The sequence below is a fragment of the Pelophylax lessonae genome (genome assembly GCF_965119305.1).
Source record: "Pelophylax lessonae genome assembly, chromosome: 4".
In the NCBI taxonomy this organism is placed as follows: domain Eukaryota; kingdom Metazoa; phylum Chordata; class Amphibia; order Anura; family Ranidae; genus Pelophylax; species Pelophylax lessonae.
The window spans coordinates 197279004-197292743 of record NC_138771.1 but is presented as its reverse complement, the minus strand read 5'-3'; the positions used below and the strand labels follow the sequence as shown (position 1 = coordinate 197292743).

The 13740-nt window shown below is 39.3% G+C and overlaps 1 protein-coding gene across 1 annotated transcript in view; it reads right to left on the bottom strand.

Moving 5' to 3' along the window:
- Window positions 1–1438: 1438 nt before the first annotated feature.
- DLD (dihydrolipoamide dehydrogenase) overlaps window positions 1439–13740 on the bottom strand; it is a 51896-nt gene continuing 39594 nt past the window's right edge. The window contains exons 11-14 of the mRNA XM_082257141.1: window positions 6231–6420; window positions 5912–6049; window positions 1900–1989; window positions 1439–1805 (exon numbers count right to left, since the gene is read on the bottom strand). Of these exons, the coding sequence (XP_082113267.1) occupies window positions 1740–1805; window positions 1900–1989; window positions 5912–6049; window positions 6231–6420 (484 nt within the window). The 3' untranslated portion in view covers window positions 1439–1739. The remainder of the gene's footprint in view (window positions 1806–1899; window positions 1990–5911; window positions 6050–6230; window positions 6421–13740) is intronic.

The window sequence follows — 13740 nt, the reverse complement described above, 5'->3', positions numbered from 1 at the left end:
GACAGCCAACCAATCACAGCAGTCCTGATTGCTGATCTTCCCAGCCCCCTGGGTATTAAGAACCTTTAGACTTTGTTCACATTGGAGCGATTTGAGAGGTAAAATCGCATTACAAGCCGCAGCCTATTGCCAGAGGACAACAGGCACCGTTCCAATCGGTGTGATGTCGACTTTGCACTACTGTTGCCGATTTCAGGTGCGACTTCAATAGACATCTGTACATGAAACCACACAGATGTCCTTCAAGTAGCACCTGAAATCACACTGACCTGCTACTTTGAAATCATGCTACTTCAGGTGAAGTAGCATGATTTCAAAGTAGCCTCAATTGGCACTTTTCCACTGCAAGTACCGGCTAGGCTCTACTAGGCCCTGCTTGGCCCGGTTTGCTTTTCCTCTGCTGGTACCGCATGGTACGGTGTTGGAACGGTTCGGTATGGTTTGCTTTTCCACTAAAGTAGTACTAAAGTTAAGTGGGTGGGATAACAACAGGGTGGGTGGGATTCTCTGACCAATCAGTGGCTAGTAGTGACTGCATGCAAAGGATTGTGGGATATGGTACCAGTTATGGTACCTGTTGGAACCACAATCGAGTAGGTACTGTTTTTTCAGAGCCGTACCGTTCGGTTCCATGCAGTGGAAAAGCGCCGCCGTACCATACCAAACCGTTCCGACACTATACCATGCGGTACCAGCAGTGGAAAAGCACAAAAGCGTGCCGAACCGTTCCAGGATTTAACAAGGAAACCAGGGTGGGCAGGAAGTGGTTAAACTAGTGGTCAGGGTCAGGTTTATTCTGTTGAAGTACTGCATTAAATCAAGCTAAAGCCTTGCGGTAAAATCTGGCTCACAGTTATCCTTGCCATACACTATACGAAAAATTGTTCGAAGTCATTTTCGAAAAATGAACACGCGGCCATGAGGGCAGACGATCGTGTCATCAAGTATTGACCGAATTTTGATAAACTGTTCAATGGACATAAATGAATCAGTTTTTCGTTAATTTTGTCACATATGCTTAGTGCAAACAGTTCGGGCGAGAAACACATTAACCTTTCAATTTATCGTTCACTCGGCAGAATGAATTATTGGTCATTACATGATGGCACAATCGTTTTGCTCTCACGGCCAAGTGTTCTTTGTTTTTTGAAAATGAGTTTGAATGATTTTTCGCATAGTGTATGGCCAGCATAACTTTATACTTGATTACTTGCATTGCTGTGCAACAGAATTGATAAAATGCCCCCCACTGGTTTCTGTAGCAACCAAAAGGAATGTTGCACTGCGTACTCAATATTTAGGATCAAAAAGGAGTCTAGCCCACAGTCTTCCTGCCCAATTTTCTTTAGGTTTGAAAATGGAAAAAAAACACCAATAGAGTAAGAAAATGAAATAAATATATAAAAATAAAAAAAATAAAAAAGACAAAAACAATAGCTGGAAGTATGAATGTATCTCCTTTAGACAAATCACAGATAGCATGGCTACTTTACAGAGTTTTCTGTTTTGAACATTCTGTTAAAAGACCTGGCTTCCAAAATAACATTTCGGACGAAAAGGTAGAGTATCAGCCAGCATTTAAACAGTTGCAGTACATATTAAGTCCTGTACATCCCAAACACTATGTTAAATAGCTGGATTTGACAAACAGTCCCGCTGAATTCTGTAGTAATCAGTTTTGTGACAGGTGCAGATCCTTATAAGATAACTATGTACACACAAGGCATTGTTCTTTCCACTTAAAAATTAATGGCTTTTCCAAATGATGCAGCCAAGTTTGCTTCCCGGAAGGCTTCTGATACAGTCTGATGGATTAAACGAAAAAAAAAAAAATATATATTATATGAGCATCTGAAAACATAGAAACATGTAAGCAGCAAAGAACTGAACAGTACTTACAGGGTGGGCATGGCATACTCTGGCTACATCCTCACATGATGCTCCATATTCCATGGCAAGAGTGGCTTCATTAATCATCTCTCCAGCTCCCTGCGGGTTAGAAAAAAAATGACTAAGAATACGTTATGATAAAAGCTAAACACCGTGGGGAATTTTTTTTGCTTCTGTAATTTATATACAAACATTTAACATATTATTATGCTCTGTGCTAAGACACAAGTAGATTGAAATAAACAGGAATTTCAGGCAAATTGATAAATACAAAACCACTTTCCACTAATATTTTAAATTGAACCTGTGAGGACAGATATACGGAAGCGGCTTCACTGCCCTATAAGTATATAGTTAGGCTAAACTCCTATCTTCCATGATTGTTCCTGTTCATTGATTCGCTGCATTGTAAAAACAAGGATGACAGCCCAGGACCATGCAAAAAAAAAAAAAATAGCAATGGCTGCTACCATATTTTTGTTCTTACCTGAACAAAGGAGCAGATGCTAAACTGACATGTGTCCACAGCAACCAGTTATCGCTACTACTGCCTAATTAACAGAAATGCTGTATTTGAATGAGAGTTTTAGAAGGCTCAGTAAAGAGCTGGCAATGAGGAAGGTAAGCTTTCGTTTTTTTCAGTACAGGTACATTTGAGAGCCAGTTCACACCATACCCACACAGGAATCATACAGGAGCACTCTGTGCTTCCCTGTGCGATTCACATGCGGTTCTGTGTGGTGCCATTTCATCTCATTCATTTTTTAATGGGGTAAAAACCGAACCTCACCAAAAGTAGTGCATGCATTACTTTAAAAAAACAAACTGCAATTAGATCGCATGGTGCTTTTGTACCAACCGATCTGGTGTGGGCAAACGCACTGTGTATTGGATGTCATTAACCTATTATTACAAATGGACTACGTTTTGAATGCAGTGTGAAATGCACAGAAACGCATAGCATATTTCTGTGCGGTTATGGTGTAAATTGGCTCTTAACCACTTGCCGACACAGATTTACAGCAGCAGGGCATAATCATGTAGATTTATGTGATTATGTGCACGCGATTAGTCTCAGCGGAAGTCAGACCGCGGGAGGAGCCGCTGGCCTCCTCCGATCTTTGGGGAATCTGACAGGATGTAAACAAAGCAGATCAAAACAATTCAAATCTGTAAAGAAAAGCGCACGCAACCTCGGGCAATAACGCTTTAATAAAGGACAACAACACAGTACATTGGAATTGCACTCACACTTTTCCTTTAAGACAATCGCTTTACAGCATTCCAACAGGAGCTACTCGCTCCTCCTGTCCCTCCAGATGGTGACTCTGCGGTCTCCTCATTCGCGGCTGCCGCCGCTGTTTCCCCACTCTCCTTCACTTCCTGTGTTGCCTGGTCACCGGATGCCGGTTCTAGTGCGCCTGCGCACTATACCAACGTAATCTACGGCGCCTCAGGAGAGCCTCAGCCAAAGCCGGAGCCACAAGTTGTACGGAGCTGCGAGGTGGGAGATTCAAGACACGGGTGCACTGCCTCTGCTGTTACTACGGACAACGCGTTTCGGAGGCGGAGCCTCCTTCCTCAGGTGGTGAATACATGGACAGCGCCATGGGCTGGTGAAGTACTCCTCTTTGTACTTGTTGTATATCAGCATGTGCAGGATCTGTCCTTCTTGATTGTAAACAAAGCAGGCGGCTCTCCTGTCACACATGCACAGTGAGAGTGTGTTTCAGGTAAGCTGAAACACCGATCTTTGTGTGCCTGTCACAGAGCCCCCCCAGTTGGTAAGCACATTTAGGCTTACATTTAACCCCTTGATCACCCCCAGTATTAACCCCATTCCCTGTCATTTATACAGTAACATTGCATACTATCTAGGGCTGATTAATGCATTGTCACCGGTCCCCAAAAAGTGTCAGAAATGTCAGTTAGGGGTCCGATCTGTCCGCTGCAATGTCGCAGTCGACTAAAAATTGCTGATCGCTGACATTACTAATAAAAACAAAAGAAAGTCCAAAAATCTATCCCGTAGTTTGTAAACGCTATAACTGTTGCACAAACCAATAATATACACTTTTTGGGATTTTTAATCAAAATATATAGCAGAATACAAATTGGCCTAAACTGATAAAAAAAAATTTGATTTTTTAAATTTTTTTTATTGGGAATCTTTTATAGCAGAAAGTAAAAAAAAACAAATAAAAAAAATTATAATATATATATATATATATATATATATATATATATATATATATATATATTTTTATTTTTTTTTTTTCTTTTTAAATTGTCACTTTTTTGTTTATAGCGCAAAATCTAAAAACCGCAGAGGTGACCAAATACCACCAAAAGAAAGCTCTATGTGTGGGGAAAAAAAAGAAATCAAATGTATTTGGGTACAGCGTTGTACAACTATGCAATTGTTAAAGTAACGCAGTGGCGAATCGCAAAAAAAAAAATGGCCTGGTCATTAAGTGGATAAAACCTTTCAGAGCTGAAGTGGTTAAAGTAGTTGTAATGCCAGGTTTTTACCTTACTGCCTGCATTTTATGCAGAAAGGCTCAGCCCCCTCCCCCCCACCCCAAAGTACCTTGCCCCCATGTTGATTGGGACAGGGGTCTCTTCCCCACAACCCTGGGCTGTGGTTTTGGGGGTCTGCAGGGAGGGGGAGGCTTATCGGAATCTGGAAGCCCCCTTTAACAAGGAGGCCCCCAGATCCCGGCCCCCCCCCCCATGTGAATGGATATCCGGTACATTGTACCCCTAACCATTCACCAAAAAAATGTACAAAAAGAACAAAGACAAAAGCCAGTTTTGGACAAGTCCTTTATAAAAAAATAAAAAATAAAAAGTGTCCCCCGATGATCAGTTGCTCGCCCGCCCGAAAAAAAAAAAAAAAAAGAAAGAAAGAAGCGCCTGCTTCTTCTGACGCTTCCCGTGCTAATGAGCTGTTTGAGTTTGACAGCTCTTTTATTAGGGATCTGACGTCACAAGCCACCCCACAATGCACTGCCCAGGTGCAGTAAACAAATTACTGACGTCATGTACTTTATTCACTGCACCTGAGCACTCAACTCGAGGGGTGGGGGGATCCCACGCCGTTTTTTTCAGCAATACTGATATAAACTGAATATATATATATATATATATATATATATATATATATATATATATATATATATATATATAAAAAAAACTTTGTGGTATACACTGCACTATCTGATCTCAACAAACTGTAAAAAAGCAAAAATCTCTCTCCCTGCCAGCAATGTATTATTAACTATAGAATTCCATTTATAAAATTACCTGCTGGCCAAGGGATTTGAACCCACAACCTCACAACTGCAAGCCTGGTATTCTACCACCTACACCACCGTCAAGCATGCTTAGGCTGAACACACTCTCCCTCTGGACCCCCCCACCCCCCAAGCAGCTAATCAAATGCGTTTTTTCTCAAATCGTCTTCCAGGGCAGCACCTGAGAGATAGGCTCCTCCTACCTGAAACACATTGGTCCACCATTATAAAAGGTTGTGTGGATGCAGGAATCTTTCCTCACAGAACTATTGCATTCTAACAGTGGGGATAGTGGTGGCCCCCCCCCCCCCCCCAAGCAACTAATCAAATGCGTTTTTTCCCAGCAGGACCATTTAACAAAAGACAGTCTAGCGATTGTCTTTTGTTGAACAGAAAGGGCTACACACAGATCAAAATTTAGCCAGTTCCTGCTGAACTGGACAAGTTTTTTACATGCATACCCAGCTTTAGTCCTCCGATAAGGCAGACATCAATGCCTAAATCAGTGTTTTGTAAACAGGCTCATTTAAACACAGCCAGAACTTATGCAAATTATGTGAAAATTAGATTAGAGCTCAACCTGTGGCCAGACTGAAGACTAGATAACAAATGCTAATTTTTTTCATATTTACACATCTTAAAAAATTATTATTTTTTTTTTTCCCATAATAAAGAAAGTATACCCCGCTATACATTTCTAGTAATAAAAAGGTGATAAAACTTACTGCTCCCAGGATATGAGCTCCAAGCATTCTGTCAGTAGACTTATGACTGAGAATTTTCACCAAGCCATCTGTGTCTGCATTAGTCTTGGCTCGGCTGTTGGCAGCAAATGGAAACTTCCCAACCTTATACTCCACACCCTGCATAATTCATAGAAAGATAGTGTTATCTAGACACACACCAAAAATGCCACTAGCTACAGACCTGATTCATTTATTGAACTGAATTCTCAATAACCAGATTATTAGCAGCTTACATCATTTTAGAGAAAGGTGTTTTTTTTTTTTTTTTTTTAACGTCACAAGAGAGCCATGTTTATACCTCCTCTTTTAGTTGTTCTTCTGTTTTTCCCACCCAGGCCACTTCAGGGTGGGTGTAGATCACAGATGGCACACAGTTGTAGTCAATGTGGACAGCTCCACCAGCCATTCCCTCCACACAAATGATGCCTTCATCTTCTGCTTTGTGTGCCAACATAGGCCCAGCCACTACATCACCAATAGCATAAATACTATAAAAAAAAAAAAAAAACACATACACTTATTAAAATATAAAAATTACCATTCAACAAAATACTCTGGTTTCAAATGGTTCTGATAAAAATGTAAGCATAGCCAAAACGTAGATTTGTGATAGAGCAGGGAAGGGTTAAAACCTCTGCCAGGTTATTTTTTTTGTCATCGGTGTACCATTGGAAAATAATTTTTTTACTTCCTGTCCCAGAGATGCAACAATTCGTGGAAATATTCCAAAGTGAGGGGAATTGTCAGCCTAGAGACAGTTGTTCCTGGAACAAGTGTCCCTCGTTGTAAAATGTCTCCTTACCTGTGGGCACAACTCTAAAATTTGGACCTCCCCTTACTTTCTATTTAGTTAGGAAAACATCAATACTACAAATGTAGGAAAAAATCTCCCTCCAACTCCTGCCCTACTATATACTAAAAAAAAAAAAAAAATTAGGTATATATATATTTACATACATACATACATACATACATACATACACACACACACACACACACACACACACACACACACACACATATACACATATATACATATATACATATACATACACACACACATACATCCATACATACATACATACACAGTATCTCACAAAAGTGAGAACACCACTTACATTTTTGTAAATACTTTATTATATCTTTTCATGTGACAACACTGAAGAAATTACACTTTGCTACAATGTAAAAGTAGTGAGTGTAAAGCTTGTATAACAGTGTAAATTTGCTGTCCCCTCAAAATAACTCAACACACACCCCTAAGTGAAAATGACCAAATTGGGCCCAAAGTGCCAAGTATTTGTGTGACCACCATTATTTTCCCACACTGCTTTAACCCTCTTGGGCATGGAGTTCGCCAGAGTTTCACCATATGCCACTGGAGTCTCTTCCACTCCTCCATGACGACATCATATAGCTGGTGGATGTTAGAGACCTTGCGCTCCCCCACCTTCCATTTGAAGATGCCCCACAGATGCTCAATAGGGTTTAGGTCTGGAGACATGCTTGGCTAGTCCATCACCTTTACACTCATATTCTTTAGCAAGGCAGTGATCGTCTTGTAGGTGTGTTTGGGGTCATTATGTTGGAATACTGCCCTGCGGCCCAGTCTCCGAAGGGAGGGGATCATGCTCTGCTTCAGTATGTCACAGTACATGTTGGCATTCGTGGTTCTCTCAATGAATTGTAGTTCCCCAGTGACGGCAGCACTCATGCAGCCCCAGACCATTGCACTCCCACCACAATGCTTGACTGTAGGCAAGACACACATGCCTTTGTACTCCTCACCTGGTTGCCGCCACACACGCTTGACACCATCTGAACCAAATAGGTTTATCTTGGTCTCATCAGACCACAGGACATGGTTCCAGTAATCCATGTCAGTGGTCTGCTTGTCTTCAGAAAACTGTTTGCGGGCTTTCTTGTGCATCATCTTTAGAAGAGGCTTCCTTCTGGAATGAAAGCCATGCAATCCAATTTGATGCAGTGTGCTGCGTATGGTCAGAGCACTGATAGGCTAACCCCCCCCCCCAGCCCCTCAACCTCTGCAGCAATGCTGGCAGCACTCATACGTCTGTTTCCCAAAGACAACCTCTGGATTTGATGCTGAGCACGTGCACTCAACTTCTTTGGTCGACCATGATGAAGCCTGTTCTGAGTGGAGCCTGTCCTGTTATTCTGCTGTATGGTCTTGGCCAGCGTGCTGCAGCTCAGTTTCAGGGTCTTGGCAATCTTCTTGCCACTCTGGGGAGATCTCAAGCGTGCAATTCATGCAAGACAGCCCAAGAATTTACAGGAACTGGAAGCTTTTTGCAAGGAAGAATGGGCAGCTTTACCATCTGAAAAGAAAGAGCCTCATTCACAAATACCACAAAAGACTTCAAGCTGTCATTGATGTTAAAGGGGGCAATACACAGTATTAACCACTTCAATACCAGGCGATTTCTGGCACTCCACTCCTACATGTAAAAATAATTTTTTTGCTAGAAAATTACTCAGAACCCCCAAACCTTATATATTTTTTTTAGCAGAGACCCTAGGGAATAAAATGGCGGTCATTGCAACTTATTATGTCACACGGTATTTGCGCAGAAATTATTCTAAAGCGTTTTTTGGGGAAAAAAAAATGTTTTGTAAATGAAAATGAAAACAAAACACTAAAGTTAGCCCAATTTTTTTGTATAATGTGAAAGATGATGTTACACCAAGTAAATAGATACCCAACATGTCACGCTTTAAAATTGCGCACACTCGTGGAATGACGCCAAACTTCGTACCAAAAAATCTCTATAGGCGACGCTTTAATTTTTTTTACAGGTTACCAGTTTAGAGTAACAGTGGAGGTCTTTGGCTAGAATTGTTGCTCTCGCTCTAACGTTTGCGACGATACCTCACATGTATGGATTGAACGTCGTTTACATATGTGGCCGCGACGTAATGAGTTTGCTTCTGCGTGCGAGCTAAATGTGGACAGGTGGATTTTTTTTATTGTTTATTTTATTTTTATACTTTCCATTACATTTTTTTTTTGATCACTTTTATTCCCATTACAAGGAATGTAAACAACCCTTGTAATAGGATCAGTGAATGACAGGTCCTCTTTATATTGCCAAGATCAGTGCAGTATTGAAACTGCCAGGCCAGGCGTGACGTCATCACATCACACCATCTGGTCCTTGCAGTCTCTATGGTACACTTCTTCCTGGTGGCCGATTCCTTCTACAGCTCGCCGATCGTAGCACCGGAGGGCGGCGGGAGGGGGGGGGACGTCCCCTCCCGCCACCTGTAAGAACGATCAAGCAGTGGTTCAGCCTCTGCTTGTTCTTATGGCGAAGGGAAAAAAATGATATCTGAATGATGCCTGCAACTGCAGGCATCATTAGGATATCCCCACTTAAACCCGATGACGTCATATGACGTGAGCCCAGGTGAAGTGGTTAAGATGTATGTAAACTTTTGATCAGGGTCATTTGGGTAGTTGGTTGTCATTATGATCTAAAAAGAGTAAACATAGTTGATTGATAATAAATGGCTTCAGCCAAACGCTAACCATGAGTGAAAGAAAAGTTTATATTTTTGTGTTATTCATATTCTCTGAAAAATGGCCAAGAAATAAATTCTGCCAGGGTATGTAAACTTATGAGCACAACTGTATATACATACATACATACATACACCGTGCATCTGGAAAGTATTCACAGCGCTTCACTTATTCCACATTTTATTTTACAGCCTTATTCCAAAATGGATTAAATTCATTATTTTCCTCAAAATTCTACAAACAATACCACATAATGACAACGTGAAAGAAGTTTATTTGAAATATTTGCAAATTTATTAAAAATGAAAAAAAAAAAAAAATCCCATGTACATAAGTATTCACAGCCTGTGTATTGTGTTTTTTTTGGCATGAAGTGGGGGGGGGATGTTAAGTAATTTATATGTGTGTTTTTGAATTTGGATGGGGAGGGTAGGGGGGAGTATCATGATGTGGCACATAATAATTATGTCACTTAAGATGGTGCAGGGGGGGGATTACCCCCCCTTTTTTTTTCCTTTTCTCCTTTTTTTTTTTTTTTTTTTTTTTTTTTTTTTTTTTTCTCTCACAGAGCACAATAATTTAATAACTCCAGTATATATATATATATGCAGGAGGAATACAATGGAAGGAATTGTAACACGATTGGGGTTTTTTTTTTTTTTTTTTTTTTTTTTTTTTTTTTTTTTTTTTTCTCACGATGCAAGGTAATTTCCTCAAGATGCGAGGATCATAGAAGTAGTAAATTTTTCATTAATTCACCTTTTTTTTTGGGGTTTTTTTTTTTTTTTTTTTTTTTTTTTTTTTTCTTTCTTTTTCTTCTTTTCACGATGCAAGGTAACTTCCTCAAGATGTGAGGATCATAGAAGTAGTAATTTTTTTCATTAACTCACTTTTTTTTTTTTTTTTTTTTTTTTTTTTTTTTTTTTTTTTTTTTTTTTTTAGGGGGGGGTGAGGGTGGGAGGGGGAGGCCAGGAGAGTACTGCTATATGCTTTTGAGAGTATTGTTTGTAGGTTTTGATGTATGTTTGGTGGATTTTATGTAATTAATATGTAATGTATTGAAAAAAACAATAAATGTAAAAATTAAAAAAAAAAAAAAAAAAAAAGTATTCACAGCCTTTGCTCAATACTTAGTTGAAGCACCTTTGGCACCAATTACAGCCTCAAGTCTGAGTATGGTGCTAAAAGCTTGGCACACCTATTTTTGGGCAGTTTCTTCCATTCTTCTTTGCAGGACCTCTCAGGCTCCATCAGATTGGATGGGGAGCGTCGCTGCACAGCCAGATTCAGATGCCTCCAGAGATGTTCAATCGGGTTCAAGTCTGGGCTCTGGCTGGGCCACTCAGGACATTCACAGAGTTGTCATGCAGCAAACTCTTTTGTTATCTTGCATGTGTGCTTAGGGTTGTTGTCCTGTTGTAAAATGAACCTTCCCCCAGTCTGAGGTCCAGAGCTGTGGAACAGGTTTTCATCAATTATTTCTCTGTGCATTGCTGCATTCATCTTTCCCTCAATCCTGATTAGTCTCCCGGTTCCTGCCGCTGAAAAACATTCTCACAGCAGGATGCTGCCACCACCATGTTTCACTGTAGGGATGGCATTGGCCAGGTGAGGAGCGGTGCCTGGTTTCCTCCAGACATGACGCTTGCCATTCAGGCCAAAGAGTTACATTTTTTTTTCATCAGACCAGAGAATTTTGTTCTCTTCAGGTGCCTTTTGGCAAACTTCAGATGGGCTGTCATGTGCCTATTACGGAGGAGTGGCTTCCATCTGGCCACTCTACCATACAGGGCTGATTGGTGGAGTGCTGCAGAGATGGTTGTTCTCCTGAAAGGTTCTCCTCTCTCCAGAGAAATGCTGGAACTCTGTCAGAATGACCATTGGCTTCTTGATCACCTCCCTGACTAAGGCCTCTCTCCCCCGATTGGGCAGTTTGGCCGGGCGGCCCACTCTAGGAAAAGCCCTTTTGGTTCCAAACTTCTTTCTTTAAACGGATGATGGAGGCCACTGTGCTCATTGGGACAGAAATTTTTCTGTACCCTTCCCCAGATCTGTTCCTTGATACAATCCTGTCTCTGAGGTTTACAGACATTTTCTTGGACTTAATGGCTTGGTTTGTGCTTTGACATGCATTGTTACCTGTGGGACCTTATATAAACAAGTGTGTGCCTTTCCAAATCATGTCCAAACAACTGAATTTACCACAGGTGAACAATCAAGTTGTAGAAACATCTCAAGGATGATATGTGGAAACAGGATGCCAGAGCTCAATTTTGAGCGTCACGGCAAAAGCTGTGAATACTTACGTACATGGGATTTTTTCATTTTTTATTTTTATTAAATTTGCAAAGATTTCAAACAAACTTTTTTACGTTGTCATTATGGGGTATTGTTTGTAGAATTTTGAGGAAAATTATTAATTTAATCTTTTTCCTTTTTGGAATAAGGCTAGAACATAAAATGTGGAAAAAGTGAAACGCTGCGAATTCTTTCCAGATGCACTGTGTATATATTAGGGCTGAAATAAAAAATCAATTATGAAAATAGTTGTCAACGATTTTCATAATCAATTAGTTGGTCAGCCGATTAGTTGTCCTGCATACAGAAAGCATTATTTGTTTACATATCAAAAAATACAGTGAGCACATACAGCTCAGTACAGCATCTATAAATGTCAGTAGATAGCAGAGAACTTGTGAATGTGTGAGGAGCAATGCCTCATGGGAAATTTAGTCCTGGGCAATAGAAGGAACCAAGTGATTCTAAAGGCAGAGGGGAACTTAAAGGCAGGAGGAGCCAGAAGTGCCGTGGGAGGGCGGAAGAGGAGAATCAGTGTTGTTCTGCACAAAACCATTACACAGAGCGAGTAAGTATGACAAGTTTGTGGTTAATAATATAAATATACATAGAGATATATACACATTATATTATATTATATTATATATATATATATATATATATATATATATATATATATATATATATATATATATATATATATATATATATATATATATCTCCAACGTTTACAATCACTTTAAGGGCTCTGTGCAGGGAAGATCAGCATCTGAACCCAGAGAAGGTGGAGGCTGATAGACTAGAGGTGATATAAGGCATTACAATTACATTTACAGTAAAAGTTTGCCAGTATTGTGCATTATATTTAAAACAATATCCATGGGAAAAAAAAATTAAATAAAAAAAGTTTAAGCTTTTAGTACTACTTTAATATAAAAATGTATTTTCCACCCTTCAATACAATAAATAAAATACCCTTCATATCCGACTTTTGGGCATATTTATTATATACATACACCTGATACAAGCTATAATACAATACTTTCACTGTTTCGCAGTAGAAATTATAAAATATATTATAGTAGTGATCTGCTGTTTTTGCACTATAAAGGGCTATTTTTGTTTTTATTTAACCCCATCATGACCAGTAATAATAATAAAAAAAAATAAAAAAATAAAAAGCATGCTGCTACTAAATGTCTTATGCTGCCCGTACATGTTTTGATTTTTGGACAAGAATATTTGTACAAAAATTATTTGTATGTTCATTGAATGGACAAGTGGTGTTTGAAAATTCCACTTGCTTTTAACATTCAATTTTAAAAAATGAATATAACTTCTGAGCAAAAACCACATATACTATTTGAAGATTGGTTTGATTGAGAAGTTTTCTATTCTGCGCCTTCGAATTTTCCTGTCACCGTGGTTGACAACGAACACCAAATGGACCCCACTAATGGTTAGAAAATCGGATGAATGTTCCTAAAAATTTTCTAAAAGAAAAATTAGTTTGTGTATGGCCAGCATAAGTGACAGCAGGGGCAGGAAACTTGTATCAAGCCACCTGCCTATTACAAGGGAGTCGAACATTAATATTATATAAACATCTGGTCTGAAAATTTGCAAAAACAGTGTTTTAGGTCTTTTCAAATTTAAAAAAAATTTGATCCGAGTCTGATATGTACCACATTTAAACCTCCAATAATACATACATCTGTCCCAGAGTGGATAAATATTTACCACTGTATATAGATATTCAAGATTATTAACTAAATTATACAGCATTTTTTTTTTTTTTTAGGTTTTTATTCAAATAATCGAAACAATAAAATCGGCCAACTAATCGATTATGAAAATAATAGTTCGTTGCAGCCCTAATTATATATATATATATATATATATATATACACATACATACACACACACACACACACACACACACACACACACACACATATACATACATACA